This window comes from Gopherus evgoodei, chromosome 13 (genome assembly GCF_007399415.2).
Source record: "Gopherus evgoodei ecotype Sinaloan lineage chromosome 13, rGopEvg1_v1.p, whole genome shotgun sequence".
Taxonomy (NCBI): domain Eukaryota; kingdom Metazoa; phylum Chordata; order Testudines; family Testudinidae; genus Gopherus; species Gopherus evgoodei.
Window position 1 is genome coordinate 15,820,987 of NC_044334.1, and position 16,460 is coordinate 15,837,446.

Genomic DNA, 16,460 nt, shown 5'->3' on the forward strand with positions numbered 1-16,460 from the left:
AGCCCCCAGTCTGCGGCCTGCCCACCGAGCGCCTCGCCGACCCCTTGCAGGACCCGACTCCCCTGAGAGAGTCGCGGCGTCTGTGCTTGCAGCTGCTTCCTCGCTTCTCGCCGAGTCCGCCACGCCCTTGCTCTTTGTCGTGGGGCTGGCCTGCCCCAAATCTCCTTCCCCAGCCGTGTTCCCTCCAGATTCCCCTGGCTAGACTTGCCTGCAGGCAGCATTACTGCTTGTGTCTCCAACTCCCCATTACATGTTACATGCACCACCCCCCAGGGCTCACTCTCTTTCGAAAATGTCCCTTCCCTGTTTTTTTCTCTCCAATCTCCAGATCCTCTCCCTCTTCTCCCACGGTGTCTGCCCACTGTTTGCTCAATATTGTGTCATTAATGTCATCCTAGTAATCATGCCTCTTTTTTTTTTCTAGGCTCCCTCTTCCCAACATCTTATCCCAGACACATTTTCTAGTATATTTTTACCACGCATGTGGGAATAAGACTCTTAAATGCCATAATAGGAACTTTAGAAATAGCCTAAACAGAGTCCCCAGTCATACACGTTATTCTTCTGTTGCGCACAAATCTTGGCTACTACTTCACCGGATTCCTAGCTAAAGACAGGGCTGAGTTTTAGGATTGTGCTGGTTTTAAGGAGGGAGGAATTAAATTAATCATAAAATATCAGGGTTAGAAGCGACCTCAGGAGGTCATCTAGTCCAACCTGCTGCTCAAAGCAGGACCAATCCCCAACTAAATCATCCCAGCCAGGGCTTTGTCAGGCCTGATCTTAAAAATGTCCGAGGAAGGAGATTCCACCACCACCTCCCTAGGTAACCTGTTCCAGTGCTTCACCACCCTCCTAGTGAAAAAGTTTTTCCTAATATCCAAGTTAAACCTCCCCCATTGCAACTTGAGACTCCTTGTTCTGTCATCTGCTACCACTGAGAACAGTCTAGATCCATCCTCTTTGGAACCCCCTTTCAGGTAGTTGAAAGCAGATATCAAATCCCCCCATATTCTTCTCTTCTGCAGACTAAACAATCCCAGTTCCCTCAGCCTCTCCTCGTAAGTTATGTGCTCCAGCCCCTTAATCATTTTTATTGCCCTCTGCTGTACTCTTTCTAATTTTTCCACATCCTTTTTGTAGTAGTGTGCCCTACTCCACACAGTAACCCCTAGGTCCTTTTCTGCAGAACTGCTGCCTAGCCATTAGGTCCCTAGTCTGTAGCAGTGCATGGAATTCTTCCATCCTAAGTGCAGGACTCTGCACTTGTCCTTGTTGAACCTCATCAGATTTCTTTTGGCCCAATCCTCTAATTCGTCTAGTATCCTATCCCAACCCTCCAGCATATCTACCACTCCTCCCAGTTTAGTGTCATCTGCAAACTTGCTGAGGGTGCAGTCCATGCCATCCTCTAGAGCATTAATGAAGATGTTGAACAAACCCGATCCTTGGGGCACCCCGCTTGATACTGGCTGCCAACCAGACATGGAGCCATTGATCACGACCCATTGAGCCCGATGATGTAGTCAGCTTTCTATCCACCTTATAGTCCATTCGTCCAGCCCATACTTCTTTAACTTCCCATCATGAATACTGTGGGAGACCATATGAAAAACTTTGCTAAAGTAAAGGAATAACACATCCACTGCTTTTCCCTCATGCACAGAGCCAATAATCTCATCATAGAAGGCAGTTAGGTTAGTAGGCATGACTTGCCCTTGTGAATCCATGTTCACTGTTCCTGATCACTTTCCTCTAAGTGCGTCAGAATTGATTCCTTGAGGACCTGCTCCATGATTTTTCTGGGGACTGGGGTGAGGCTGACTGGCCTGAAGATCCCCAAATCTTCCTCCTTTCCTTTTTTTTTAAAGATGGGCACTACATTAGCTTTCATTAGCTTTTTTCCAGTCATCCGGGACCTCCACCAATTGCCATGAGTTTTCAAAGATAATGATATGATCTCATTGAAATACGCTGCTACCTCGATATAACGCTGTCCTTGGGAGCCAAAAAATCTTACCGTGTTATAGGTGAAACCATGTCATATTGAACTTGATTTGATCCACCAGAGTGCACAGCTCCCCCCTCACTCCCTAGAGCACGGCTTTACCATGTTATGTCCAAATTCGTGTTATATCAAGGCAGCGGTGTACTTGTCACAATTTTTCTTCAAACTCCAAGAACTTAAAAATCAGGTTTGAATGAGAGAACCGCAAGTTCTTGTATGTTTTGTTAATGTGTGTCCTGCCTGAAGTTGTAAATTTTATTAAGGAGTGTATGTAGCACCTAGTGAAATGGCAATAAAGGTAGGAGTATCCTGGGAATGTAAGTTGCTTTATCACTCATGTTAGTAGTTTTATTGTCTTTGAAAGGGAATAATGTCTTAGGCCCTGGTTTGCTTATGTCAGATTGACCCTATATGGGGTGAATCATTTGGTCTTTTGTTGTTTCATACTGTTGTAAGAAGGAAAGAGGAAACACTACTTTCGAGATTTCCCCTAGTATTTGGGGAGGAAAAGTCCATTTCATACAGCTGTTAACACTTAAGTGTTGAGCCTCATTTTGTAGTCTGCTTAAAATAACTGGCAGGACCCTACACATTAAGCTAGAAAAGATAATTATTGTAGTGCTGTCTACACTTCAGATCATTCCATATTTGAAGTTGAAAATATTTTTTGTAAGATAAAAATTAAAAGCATATGAATTAAGGATAGATTTTCTCATTTGATACTCAAATGTGTCAGGTTGTCAAAGAATAAATTTTAAGCACGATTTCTTGGGATTGAAAGTTTAAATCATTAAACCCATGGATATATTTTTCATTTGGGAAACATTTTTGTGGTTTTCCCTGTATCAATGTTGTCACTATCATGATAAGTTTTGAGCAACTGCTAGATTATATAACTGAAACGGTAATTACGTGGTGAGAAAAGTGGTTTTACCAAATGAAACTTCAGTATCACCTGAAAATCCCATCAGGCACATGGTGTAAATTAAAAAGCAAAATTTATTTTTACCACTGAGTTTACATAAATTGTCAAATCTTTAATCTGTGCTGCTTTAACTTATCATAGCCATATTACTTAGGCTGCCTTTGGAATTAGATTTCTACTTCCTGAATATGGAAACAAATGGTTTTATGAAGACACAGACAGATTCAGTAACCCATGGGAAGAAATAAATGTAAAAAGAAAAACTTGAAATTAAAAATCTTTCAGACCAGATTGCTGCTCTTTTCTACTGTAATCCATGTCAAAAGCTCTTTTCAGGTTATTAACAAGGTCTTGAAACTAAGGTTGTGTCTACACTAGCACTTTTGTCCGTGAAACTTGTCAGTCAAGGGTGTGGGGGAAAAAAAAACACCACCCCATACCAACATAAGTTTCACTGACAAAAGCACCATGTCAGCAGGAGATGCTCTCTTGCTGACATAGCTACTGTCACTCCTTGGGGGTGGTTTAATTATGCTGACAGGTGAGCTCTCTCCCATCAGCATAGAGTAGCTACACAGGAGACCTTGCAGCAGTGCAGCTGTGCCACTGTGAGATCTGTAGTGTAGACATAGCCTAATATTATTTATTATACCTGCCCATTTTCCCATTTCACACTACTACAGATTGAAGTGCTTTTGCTTTTAGTATGATTAATTTTAACTTACTGAATCACCAGCGGGCAGCAAATGTAGAATGTTTGCCTGTTTATATATGTTTCTACTATAATTCTATGAGAGAGAAAAGGATTCTGGTCTTAGGTAGCATTTCAGGAAGGCTGTACTGGTTCTGGGGTTTAGAAATAGGAGGAAGTGCGCTAATTAGTTGAGTCTCTTCCTTGCATTAAATTTCTAATACATAGTCCTCAAAAGTATTATCAATACATTCATTATCCATAAGTCTGTAATATTTCCTTACATAGTTTTACTTATTTCTCAGCTTGATTGCATTTTTCATCTTCACTAACAATTCATAGGAAATAAAACTAAATAGTATAGCAGGTTTTAATGTGGCTCCAGCTCATATCACAGCTGAGTTTTATTACTTTTTAAAATTCATATTGTGAACAAGTTTTGGTGAGGAAGAATGTTCTTGGAATTAAGACTCAGTATCAGGAATGAGGAGATATGATTTTTATTTCCAACTCTGCTGCAGACTTAAGTGACTTGCCCAAGGTCCCACAAGGCTTGCTGATGTGAGAATCCTGTTTGAAGTGTATGGGAAGTAGGGGTGCTCAGTGCCTTAATAGAAGGCCCTCCAGAACTCAAGAATCAACAATCTGAGCGCTCGAAGACTGTTTTCTCTAAAATAGGAATAAAACTCCTGTACCTCAGTGTCATAGTTAAATTTGTTAGTTTGTAAAGCAGCAATAGTATGTAAAATTCTTGACTGGAAAATGTTACATAAGTGTAGAATATTCTAACCATTTAACTTTTAAAAAGGGTTTCACAAAAACGTTTTTATTCTGTTTGACAGAACACTTGTTTCAAATTCACTTCTTGAATTGAAATTCATAGTTCTTGTTCCTCTGTTCTAAAATGGTATGGTATTTAGTGGAGTGCATCATACAGAATCATTCTGCATCTTGTGAATAGGGTGCGTTCTGGGAGCTGAAGTCTTTATTAGTCCTGAAATAAAGATATACAAAATATGTTGTGAATCATGTCAGCCCGTGAGCTCTAGAATGTTGCAATATTTAGCTTCATGCAAATAACACCCTATTTTTTTTTTCTGTGAGGATTTTTAGGTAAATGGGTTAGAAGGGCACAATTTTTATGACGTGAAAATTCTTTTTAACTGAAGCTAGGTATTTAAAATCCATCTAATTTTTTCCAGTACTAAAACCAACAATTTTTAATGCAGACATGATTGCAATTTTTGACTGGTTTTCTATTTAACTTTAATTGTACTTACAAGAATAAACTGCAATTATTTCTTCTAAAATAGCCAGGCTTTTAATTCCTTAACTTGGAAACTTCCGTTAGTTAAATCATTTCAAATAAAAATATCAGTGAGTAAGTTTCCATGCATATGGGGAAAGAAAAATGAGTTTCTCCTTAATTTGTATTAGTTTTGTAGTTTTTACTCTAGGACTATAGTTTTATCCTAAACTTAACCATAAAAGCACTTCCTACCTTGTGGGTGCACACAATAAATAGTTGATCTAAAAGAATTCAACCTGCAGAGCACTCCACTTCTGTTGGTTTACCAGGATAGAACTATTGAATGTTGATGTAATAAAAGTGTCGGTTTTCCATATATAGCTTTTTCCTACTACAAAATGGAGGTTCTAACCTATACTGAAGGCTACAGTCATAAATGATGTTCATAAAACACAAAGGCAATAATAAACTGACAAATGTATTCTCCAAACTGTTGCATCCTTTCACCAATGTTGTTTTGGAGAGAGATTTCTGAAAATAGGCTGTCAACCCTCCTGTGTGGAAAATTTTGTTTACAAAGGATTAAGATTAAAATATTTTAAATGCTGCGTGTCTGGGAAATATAGTTGGTTTAACATAAGAGAGTCTTTCTGAAATTAATTTACGTGTATAGCTGTTGCAGAAAATAGAAAGTTTTTTGGCAAACTGGGTGGGTAAAAAGTGGATTTAAAGACTAAGGGCCAGACCAATCCCCAGACAGTTTTTTACCCCAGTTCCCTAAATGGTCCCCTTAAGGATTGAACTCACAACCCTGGGTTTAGTAGGCTGATGCTCAAACCTCTGAGCTATGTACCCCCAAACACTTAGCCCCTACAAACTGTAATCACACATCTTATGTTTAGTTATGGTCTTCAGAGTAAAGTCCTATGTGTGGGTTTTTATGGTAAGAAATGTAATAGTTTACACTGAGAACATATTTGCTTGCAGCCTCTGCTTCCTGACTGAATGTAGAAGCTGGGTGCAGGTTATTAGAGGCAGAGAACCATGCAGGATGACAGGCAGTGTGTCACAGTGGAGGCTATGCCTGTAGTAAGAGAATTCCTGTGCTACCCTCATAACTTTGGGGTGAACGGGTCAGAGGCAAAATGACATGTTGGTGGTGGAAAGGGAAATTTTGGCAGGGTGACCAGTCACATTTCCAGTTGTTTGCCCTAAGAACAGAGAGAGAAGAGCCATTTTAGTTTCAAAAAAAATTTTTTTTCTGTGTTGACTGCGAAAACCTTATACTGTCTTTGTGCAACCTACATAGTTCTCGCCTTCATGATCAGATAACTTGTTTTAGTTATATCACACTTTCCTCTGCATTTAATAAAATATTTCAGTAGTCAGAAAAGAGCAGAGTGTTTGTAGCTACAGTTGATGTCACTTTGCATTTTTTCCAGGTGAAATAACAATGGATACTATATTGTCTCGACTGAAGCAGCTAACACCTGATGATCTTAGAGAAGAAATTGTGAAAGCTGGACTGAAGTGTGGACCTATTACCTCAACCACCAGGTTTATTTTTGAAAAAAAACTGGCTCAGTTTTTGTTGGAACAAGAGGGAGAATTGGAGATTAGTGCATCCACTGTTGCAGAGAAATCTTCTGAAAACACTGCATTTGATAGTAGTCAGTCAGAAATACAAAGAGCTTTGAAATCTAACGCAGTGAACCATGAGAGTCATATAAACGTCTCTGAAGAGGGAGACTTTGGGTACAGTATGGGCCTGAATCCCCCAGAAGAGGAAGCTGTAATGCACAAGACCTATTCTGCATCAGTCTGTGGAGCAGTAGATGTTGATTCACAAATAAATGTTCAGACACCATCTAGAGATCCTCCTTTGTACTATGGCGTATGTCCCGTTTATGATGACATATTGGCAAGAAATGGTAATTTACATTTACAGTTTCATATGTTTAACTGTTTTTGAAGGTCCGAGATAGCATGTGCCTTTTACATTACATATTACAAAAGAAAATAACATTTTCCAGCTGGTGTATTCCTTTTTTAGGTATATAGTGTTATTACTCCTGGGGGGAATTCAGTATTAAAAATTTTGTGCACAGTATTTTAGAATTCTGCATATTTTTGTCAAATAATGGAATATAAGTAATTTGTATGGTACTTTATAGCATTGATTAACTCAGTATTTTTCCCCAACGGACATATTGTAAGTTATTTCGCAGCTTCTTCTGGGCTGTGAAACAAGAATTGTCCCAAGGTCTTCACATATTGTTTTAAATTAGATGTATTCACCAGTTAGTTCATTTTCAGTGTTGAGAATTTATAAACAGGGCCCTGTGTAAATCATGATTTTTTTAAAAGAAAATTCATGACTGTAAATGACAAAGTATTGAATTTCACAGAGTTAGTGTAGAATTAATTTTAAAAGTAAACTTACTCAATTTCAAGGATAAAATTAATTTTACAGATAATGTTAGTAAATCTTGATGTTTTCATTTTTTAAACCGTCATGAATTGGGGACATTTTAATTATTTACGCTGGACCCTACTTATAAATTCTTTTCTATTCTTAATTAGATTGGGATCTGTGTATGAGTTCATAATTTTTGTTAATGGCAGTTTGCCATTATTTTGGAGGGCTTACATTGTTTGCTTGTTCGAAGGTTTTGTCTAGAAGTGATAGGAAAAAACAGTAAGCATCACTTCCAGTGTATAGAATCCCGGTTATAAGTCATTCCACTTATTCTACCATAACAGCTAGCATTCATGAGTACTCTTACTAGATGTCACTCAAGCAAAAAAATAATAATAATAATAATTTCTCTTCTCATCTTCTCTCTTTTACACCACCTCTCAACAAGAATAATAATTTAAAAAAAAAAGCAATCAGAAAAAGAAGCAGTCAACGCTTTTTTATGTAGGTTTGAACTGATAGCATCAGCAGTTTTTATTACCAAGTTCTATATATTCCTTCACATCTCATAGCTATGTGATATTCCAAGGTCTAGATCATATTCTTTCTCATTTACTCATTTGATGCAGCCTAAAATAAGATATTACCAAACTTTTCAATTCTAAGATGTCAAGAAAACAATTCAGAATATCTTCTGGAAGAAGATAGGAGCTCTTACGCTCTGAAGCAGTGGTAATTTATTCCTCCTCAAGAATGTCCTGCTCTTCATGATAAATCCAGTGTCCAACAGAATAGAATATCACTCAGTAAAAAGCTTTGGATGCAATGGAAGGTTCTTGTGTTGGGAAGTCTTCAAATTATGACAGTCACTTTTATAGTAGATCTTCCTATACAAAAGACTATTGAAAAGATTTCATGACTATTAATATGTTAGCTTTCGGTCTTGATTTGAGACATTTCATATCTCACTTGGTGAAGATGGTAAGTCATCTTTTTTAAGAGAGATCGATGCTCTTGTGCTATTAATACCATTGCATCTCTCCCTCTAGCAAAAGTTCCTGAAAACATTGCAGAGATACAATATACTCTGTTCCGTCCAATATGGCACTGGTTGGAAGTGATGAAATTCTGTCTACCTAGTTTTAGAAGTAAAATTTATAAAGGTCACTTGCAGCATTAGCAGGTATGTTCTTTATTACAGACTGCATCTAGCATACCATGTTTGGTAGGTAAACACAAGTTGGGAGCAAAGCTTGAAGGCCAGTTTGAAAACTTTGTAATCTGATTTCCGTGATTAAATTTGACTTTGAAGTGTAGTGTTCTGGAGAGAACTTAATTTTGGTTCTACTGTTTCTATTCCAGAGAAAGTGCATGTTTATGATGATAAAAAGGAAGCTCTGCAAGCTGTTAAGATGATTAAGGGCTCCCGATTTAAAGCTTTCTCCAACAGAGAAGATGCTGAGAAATTTGCTAAAGGAATATGTGATTACTTCCCATCGCCAAGCAAGTCATCCTTATCTTTATCTCCAGTGAAAATAGGACCATTATTTAACAGAGGTGAGTGAAAGCATTTGTCTGTATAGACTAAATTCATGCATCATCATATAACAACTTTTTGGGAGGTGAGGAGAGAGTTTTGAAATCACAAAACTTGCTTATCAATATGATAGCAGATGAGCCCTTCACAAATGCAGAGTGCAGTGGAAAGGTTTGGAATCTCTTGGAATCGTAAATTAAAATTGTGTTGAAGCTTTTCTTTAAGGTAATGGAGATCTTAATCCAGAATTGCAGATCTTAATTTAGTTCAAATGGGACCGCTATCATTGTGTATAGAGAAATGACAGCGCATGTTTAATCTGTCCATAAATATGAGAAAAAGCTAGAAATATGCAACACAGATCCTATCTCTATTCCTTCTATTTGACTCTGAGCTTTACGTACCTCAGTTAAAATGCTACTCTGTCAGCCGGAGAAGGGAGAATTCTGAAGTCTCCTGCATAGTGATAGGTAACTGTTTCCTAGAAATTCAAAAGACCAAGAATTATGTTCAGAAACAAAATAAAGTATATTTTTGGTATATTGGCAACTGTACCATTACTGTATCCTAAAGAATGAGCATGGAATCAGGTTGGAGTTGTGGGATCTATTGAAGTTGGCTGCGTCTTGATTTAAGACTAAGAGAAAAGGATATTTGTATTATTGTAGTGTTTCCAGGCCCTTGTCATTGACCAGGACTCGTTGTACTAGGTGCTGTACAAATGCAAAAGATCTTGGCTAGATTTCCTTCCATTGTCTTCAGTTGTTTTCAGTCCAATTACTATAAAATAAATTGGTCTTATTCAGAGTTGAGTTCAGTCGTGCTAATAGCCACATGGATTATGAAGCAAACTTATTGTGCATTGTTTTACTAAAGCTAGCATAACATTACACAGCCCATATACATGTTGCTGTCATAACTTTCCTACTCAGATCTGAACCTTATAGTTCAGAACATGAGAAGCTAGCATGAAACCTCCAAACTTAATTACCAGCTTGGATCTGATATCGCTGCCACCAGCCAGAATTCCAGTGTCTGGCACACTGTGGTCTCCCCAAAACCTTCCCTGGGGGACCCCAAGACTCAGATGCCCTGAGTCTCACCACAAAGGGAAATAACCCACTTCCCTTCCCCCTCTTTACCTCCTCCCAGATTTCCCCACCCTAGGTACTCTAGGATATTTCCTGCTTCAAGTCCTTGAAACACAAGTGCCGAGAGATCAAATCTCTCTCTCTCCCCTCACCCAGAGGGTATGCAAAGTCGGGCTTAGTAGATCTAACTCAGAGATATTCCCCCTCCCTTCGTTTCTTAGCCTTAACCAGTGAAAAAACTCAAACAGGTCTTAAAAAGAAAGAAAAAGACATACAAATGGTCTCTGTATCAAGGTGACAATATACAGGGTCAATTGCTTAAAAGGAAAAAATGAATAAACAGCCTTATCCAAAAAGAACACAATTTAAAACATTTCAGCAACTACACACATGTAAATACAAAAAAAAAAATATAAACCTATTGTCTTACTATCCTTGTACTTACAACTTGGAAACAGAAGATTAGAAAGCCTGGAGACAGAGAGATCACTCTCAGAGCTGAGAGAGAGAGCAGACCAAGAACAAAAGGACTCTCACCCAAAACTTCCCTCCACCCAGATTTGAAAAAGTCTTGTTTCCTGATTGGTCCTCTGGTCAGGTGTTTGTTACCCCTTTCCAGGTGAAAGAGACATTAACCCTTAGCTATCTGTTTATGACAGTTGCCTATCGCTGTATGGACAGGTGTGGTAGGATTTTATTTTTTTAATTAATTTTTTCAACCAATATTCTTTCTAATCATTTTTTAATTGGGAAGATATTTTAAAAATCACAGTAATTGTACATTCAAACCTTACTGAGTTGACAGATTCCTAACAGGTTCAGAAATAAAATCATTAAATTTGATCATATTTCACAATATTCTTAATTGATAGAATTGACAGCAAAAGAGCAAATCACTTACAAGTTCAACATATATTTTTAACGTTCTTTGTAAATTTTGATTTTCGTAAAATTACTTTTTCTTTTTGGATGGAAACAAACTGGCAATGATCAGTTTCACCAGTTAAAATCAAAGCTTTGAAAGTCTGTGTGTATACTACGTTATAGCAAAAGGAAATTATAGTTTCTTCCCTGTTACAAACTGCTAGTATTTAATGAATAAACATTTGTGGTCTTACTCTAAAAATTTGAAATTAAAAGCATATTTCAGTGGCAGAGGATATGAAAATAACCTATTTTGGAGAAAATGCATCAAGAATAATAGAAAACTTTTTTCTTTTGTTAGATGGCTTATGCTCCCCTGAGACAGAAACAGTTAATAAAGAAAGAGCCAACAGTTATAAAAGTCCTCGTACGCAGGACCTTACTGCCAAACTTCGGAAAGCTGTAGAGAAAGGAGATGAAGCAACATTTTCAGAACTTATCTGGAGTAACCCACGCTATCTGATTGGATCTGGAGACAACCCAACAATTGTACAAGTAAGAATGTTTTCCAAAGTAGAATCAGAAAAATCCCTCCTTTCCCCTCCCAGCCTCAAAACCAAATATTTTTCATAGAAGCAGTTGACTAAGAGCCAGACTCTTGTGTCCCTGCCCTTGTGTCCAGCTGAGAGCAGGACTCAACCATCTAGTTCTGTGGTCAGTGAAGCTGGCTAGCTGCAATTGGCCGCTTCTGCTGTGCGGCATCTAGTCTAATTTGAGGCTTCATTTAGCTCATTCTGATTTGAAATGTATCTGTTTTTGTTAACAGTATGGAGTTCTTCAACCTTACTGGTTTTTGTAGTCTGTGTTGATTTTCTTTTCCTTTGTCAGACTAGTCTGTGGCCATCACCTCATAGTTTCACGAATTTTTAGCTCCCATTGGCTTGGCATCTTTACTCCAGTTCCGGTACTGGTCAGTTTTAAATTGAGAGCATTCAACAATGAAACTCTGTGCTCTTTCTCCTTTTGGAGCTTGTATGAGTTCTTGATTTTAGTCTGCCAAATGATGCAGTGGGCTTTGCATCAACAGCTTTTCTTCCTCCTTTTTCAGAATGTGGAATCATCCAGGGTTTCAGGAAATCTTGAATGCTGTCAGATGCAGACTCTCTCTGATAGGGCATGACTATTCTCTGCCTTGTTTAAAAAAAAAAAAAAAAAAAAAAGAGGACCATTAGGGCAGGAAGGAGGCAACCTTAACAGGGAGCTAGATGTTGGGGGGACATGGAAAATTACAGTAGGGTCACCAGACCAACAAGAGTGAAATCAGTGGGGGAATCTGCTCAACATCTTAAATATCTATGCACAAATGTGAGGAGTATGGGGAATAAACAGGAAGAACTGGAAGTATTCCTACAAAACCTAAATTATCACTTAGTTGACATTCCAGATACTTGGGATAAATCTCATGACTGGAATATTGATATGGAGGGATGTAGTTTTTTCAGGAAGGACAGGTGGGGAGAAAAAGGATGAAGTGTGCTATAAGTCAAGAATATATACATTTGTTCTGAGGTTCAGGAGGAAAAGAGAGGCAGATCCGTTGAAAGTCACTAGGTCAGGGCTCTCACACGAGGCTGAACGTGGTGGCCTCTCAAGTTCCCTTTCAGCCCTACGTTTTTATGATTCTGTAACTGGCATGGCTGTTAGATTCTTTTCATGTATGTCACCATGAGCAGTCTTAGCTGTAGAAAGCTCTTGAAGATCCTGCTGGCTGAATCCTGATTCTTCTGTAAGTCCAGCAAGTCAGGATGAATTTGTAGCATATTGCTGAGGTTAAGATTTTATTGTTGTTTTTAGTAAAGTCACAAGTTGCGGGCAGTAAACAATAATTTACAGGGGCTGTAACCAGTCTGACCTACTAAAAATAACAGAGGAGTGAGAGCTGTGGGAGGTGGAAGGGGGAATGATAGCTAGAGCCCCATGGGGGTAAAAATGATAGCCCCAGCTATACCACGATGGGTGGGTTCACAGCCCCATCTCCAACCTCCGCTGCTGCCATGGGAGGAGGTGAGGGGCGCCCAACTCTGGCTGCAGCAGCGAAGGATGGATGGGAGTGCACAGCCGCGGCTCTGGCCCCTGCTGAAGCCATGAGGAGAAGCGGGGAGCATACAGCCCTGGCTCCTGCCACAGCTGCAAGAGGGGCATATAGCCCTGGCTTTGGCTCAAGCCACAGGTTGGGGATGCACAGCTGAGTTACAGAGGTCTGTTAAAGTCATAGAATCCATGACCTCTGTGACTAAATCATATCCTTAGCTGTTGCCTTGAATGACCTAGTGAAGAGTCACAGCTGGGCTTCCAGGTTTGGGAAGTGTTTGGCATCATTCCAATGGAATAGGGCTTAAGTTGTCCCTGAACAAACTATAGGCACCCAGCTAGACATGATGAATCACAGTCACCAGAACAGGTTGAGGCTGTGTCATTTTTGGTGTTTTGATGTGCTGCTGAGTTTGGTGTTGACTTCCCTGCTACTCTGGACTTGCCAGTCTGGTTGACATTGACTCAAGTGAGTCATTACCTCTGCTGAAGAAATAAGTTTGATCCACATCAAGAGGAACCTATTTGATACCTAGTGTGCAGCATGTTCTGCCCTAGATGCTGAAAGCAATCAGCGAAGGCATCCCGTTATCCCAGTTCTGTTGTGGCTGGTGTGTTCATTTCCAGAGCAGAAGGAAATACTGAAAGACCTGCTGTCTGTCTAACGAGATCGCTTCTCTCATCATGAGTTGTCTTTTTTTTCCGTCCATTTTAGTACAGTGAAGTAGTGTTGACCATGGGAGTTCAAAGCAAATGAATGTCAAGGTCTCTGTCCAGGCTGCCAGAGGGCAAATGAGTCAAAGCATTGAACACCAGTACTATTGGCATAGTCTGTGCCTGAGGCCTTGGTGCAGCTGATATCAGTGTAGGCTTTGGCAGCCTTATGCTTCTATCTATCTATTGATGCAAAAGTGGATGATGCCTGCTGTTGGGGACTGAATGAAGTGCTATTTGGACACAAGATACAGAGAAGTTGTCTGAAGCTATGTTACATCTACACTAGAAAGAGAGAGCTAGTGGAACACAATGACACTATGAAATGAACCCCAAGATAGGGAGAAGGAGACTGAAGCAGGGGTGGGCAAACTTTTTGGGCCAAGGGCCACATCTGGGTGGGGATATTGTATGCAGGGCAGGGGGCTGGGGTATGAGAGGGAGTGTGGGGTATGGGAGGGGGTGCAGTGCGCAAGAGGCAGCTCAGGGCAAGGGATTGGGGCAGAGGAGGGGTGGGGGGTATATGAGGGGGCTCAGGGAAAGGGGTTGGAGTGCAGAAGGGGGCTCAGGGCAGGGGTGTGGACTGTGGAAGGGGGCTTAGCAGGGGTTGGGATGCAGGAGGAGTGTGGCAGGGAGCTGGGGGGTGGGGTGCAGGAGGGGTTCGAGCTCCGGGGTGGCAGCAGTGCACACTGGGGCCAGGGCAGTCTCCCTGGCTGTCTGCCCTGTCCTCGACCCCACGCCACTCCAGGAAGCACTGCAGCCCTTGGGGGAGCAGGGATGGAGGGCTCAGCGTGTGCTGCCCTTTCCATGCCTCCAGGTACCACCCCTGAAGCTTCCATTGGCTGCAGTTCCCCATTCCCAGCTAATGGGAGCTGTAGGGGGCGGTACCTGGAACCAAGGGCAATGCCTACGGAGCCCTTCCCCCCCTCCCCCCCCCGGCCTGGGGGCCACTTCTGAGAGCGGTGCTGGGCCCGCAGTGCCACGGAGAGCAATCCCCGGGGCTGTATCCAAAGCCCTGAGGGCCCAATCCGGGCCATGGGCCATAGTTTGCCCACCCTTGAACTAAAGTAAACTGAATCTGGAAATAATTAGTTGTTAGTATAAAGAACCTGTAGTAGTGAAGGTGTGCACAGATCCAAAGCTCTGCACCAGCACTAAAAATACCTTTTGGCAGCTCTTTTGATATAAGGGTGAAACTAAGGGTTAGGTATTGCAGTACTTAATACATATTTACTTTTGTTTTCAGATCAGAACTGTGTGTTTAAAATCTTTGCCTGGTGTCTTAATAAGTAACCAAACTCTTAAGCCATTATTTGTAAGTGGGTGTGTAGGTATGGGCTTTTCTTAAAGAATGTCTGATTCAGCTACCAGAATACATAAAATGAGATATACACTTTTCCTAATATAAAAAGTAGACTTAGGATTTTAAAATATTCTTTATTTTTGCCAAGAAGTCCTGTTAGTTCATAATACTAGTTAAATTTTAATGTACATGGACAGAAAGCTGTTGCCTAGGAACAGAGTTGAATTCAAGCCTGTAGTAGTATGAACACTTAGAGATATTGCTGAGAGAGTAGTTCTGTTAGAACAGAATCTAATATTAATTGAAAGCAAACAGGGAAAGTTAGAGAATTCTCAGGTTTCTAAGTATTCTGTTCCTACTTTTTCCCTTCATGCATTATTAATCTGCAGGATTTTTTAAAATGTTCGAAGATTGCTTAACTATTTCCTGAAATAAGAAATTTGCAGTTTTTGTTTCTTGCCTATTTTGTTTTATAACTACTCCAGCAATGCTGGAGTGCAGAAGTTTAGCACGGTCTCTGAGGGTGGGTTAGCTTTATATCATTCAATAAGGATGAACTCTTACCAGCCATAGCCATGTAGTATTAAAGGCTGGAATTGCTTGAAACCTATTGAATAACTGTGTGTAACATAGGGCAAATACTGGGTCATTAAGCGGGCTTTGTAGCGTCTTGACGAAGCACTGCTTATCTGTTTTCTTCTCTGAAAAAAATTGCCAAAATGCTACTTGAGACCCACAATCTTTAAAACTGAGGAGATTTACCAGTAGACTGACACTTTATCAGAGTGAATTTTATATGCAGTATACAATAAAATCTGTAGTATGTATAGCAAACTGAACTTTAAATGTATGGATTTAATTTTCTCTTGTTGAAGTGATTATGAAGTTCAGAATGTCAGGTGATACTTTGATGCTCCTTTTGAAGGTATACTGGCCCCCTTTCACGGCTGTCCTAAGCATTTAGTGGGTTTAAGGCCAGAGTACTTTCAGCTGTAAGGATAACTTGGATAGCTTAAAATCTTACCAAAATTGTGCAATACATCATCTTAAAAACGTTTTGATACTAATTTTTAAACTACAGTAAAAGCTTTTTTTAACCGGCATGATGGGAGAATGGGGGTTGCTGGTAAATTAAAAATGCCGGCTAACTCAGAGGAAGGGGTTTGGAGTGCAAGGCAGGGGTATGGGAGGGTCTGTGGGATTTGGGTCCAGGAGCAGGTTTGGGGTTGGGGGTGCAGGAGGGAGCTTGGGGTGCTGGATGGGGGGGCACTCACCTCTGGCAATTCCACGCGAGCGACTCCCCATCCCTGCTGCTCCCGGCAGAGGCACAGTCAGGCAGCCCAGTCTGCAAGCAGGCACGCTGCCTGTCTGCAGGCACCGCCTGCCGCAGATCGCATTGGCTGGGAACTGCGGCAGTGGGCTGGGAGCCACAGAGTCAGCGCTCGGGATGGGGGGATGGAGGCAGCATGCCTGCAGAGCCACCTGGCCGTGCCTCCACCAGCAACAGCAGGGATGGGGACCTGCCCAAGGTGAGTGCCCCTCGCCCCATCCAGCACCCTAAGCCCCTG

The 16,460-nt window shown here is 40.6% G+C and overlaps 1 protein-coding gene and 1 long non-coding RNA gene across 6 annotated transcripts in view; one reads left to right on the plus strand and one right to left on the minus strand.

The window, feature by feature from the left end:
- ANKLE2 (ankyrin repeat and LEM domain containing 2) overlaps window positions 1–16,460 on the plus strand; it is a 33,507-nt gene that overhangs the window by 1,424 nt on the left and 15,623 nt on the right. For 3 of the 4 annotated variants that reach the window (XM_030583130.1, XM_030583129.1, XM_030583128.1), the window contains exons 2-4: window positions 6,316–6,804; window positions 8,655–8,849; window positions 11,146–11,339. In XM_030583130.1, coding sequence (XP_030438990.1) covers window positions 6,327–6,804; window positions 8,655–8,849; window positions 11,146–11,339 — 867 coding nt within the window. In that variant the 5' untranslated portion in view covers window positions 6,316–6,326. Of the gene's footprint in view, window positions 1–6,315; window positions 6,805–8,341; window positions 8,476–8,654; window positions 8,850–11,145; window positions 11,340–16,460 lie in introns of those variants that run through there. The other variant, XM_030583132.1, reaches the window with a different exon arrangement.
- Window positions 4,327–16,414, minus strand: LOC115661023. 2 transcript variants are annotated; one of them, XR_004003002.1, is made up of 4 exons: window positions 16,167–16,414; window positions 11,632–11,975; window positions 9,234–9,310; window positions 4,327–4,618 (listed from the first exon to the last, which is right to left on the minus strand). It is a non-coding gene; the product is annotated as an uncharacterized LOC115661023 (long non-coding RNA). The 2 variants fall into 2 exon arrangements; XR_004003001.1 differs by lacking the exon at window positions 11,632–11,975 and having other exon boundaries at window positions 16,167–16,400.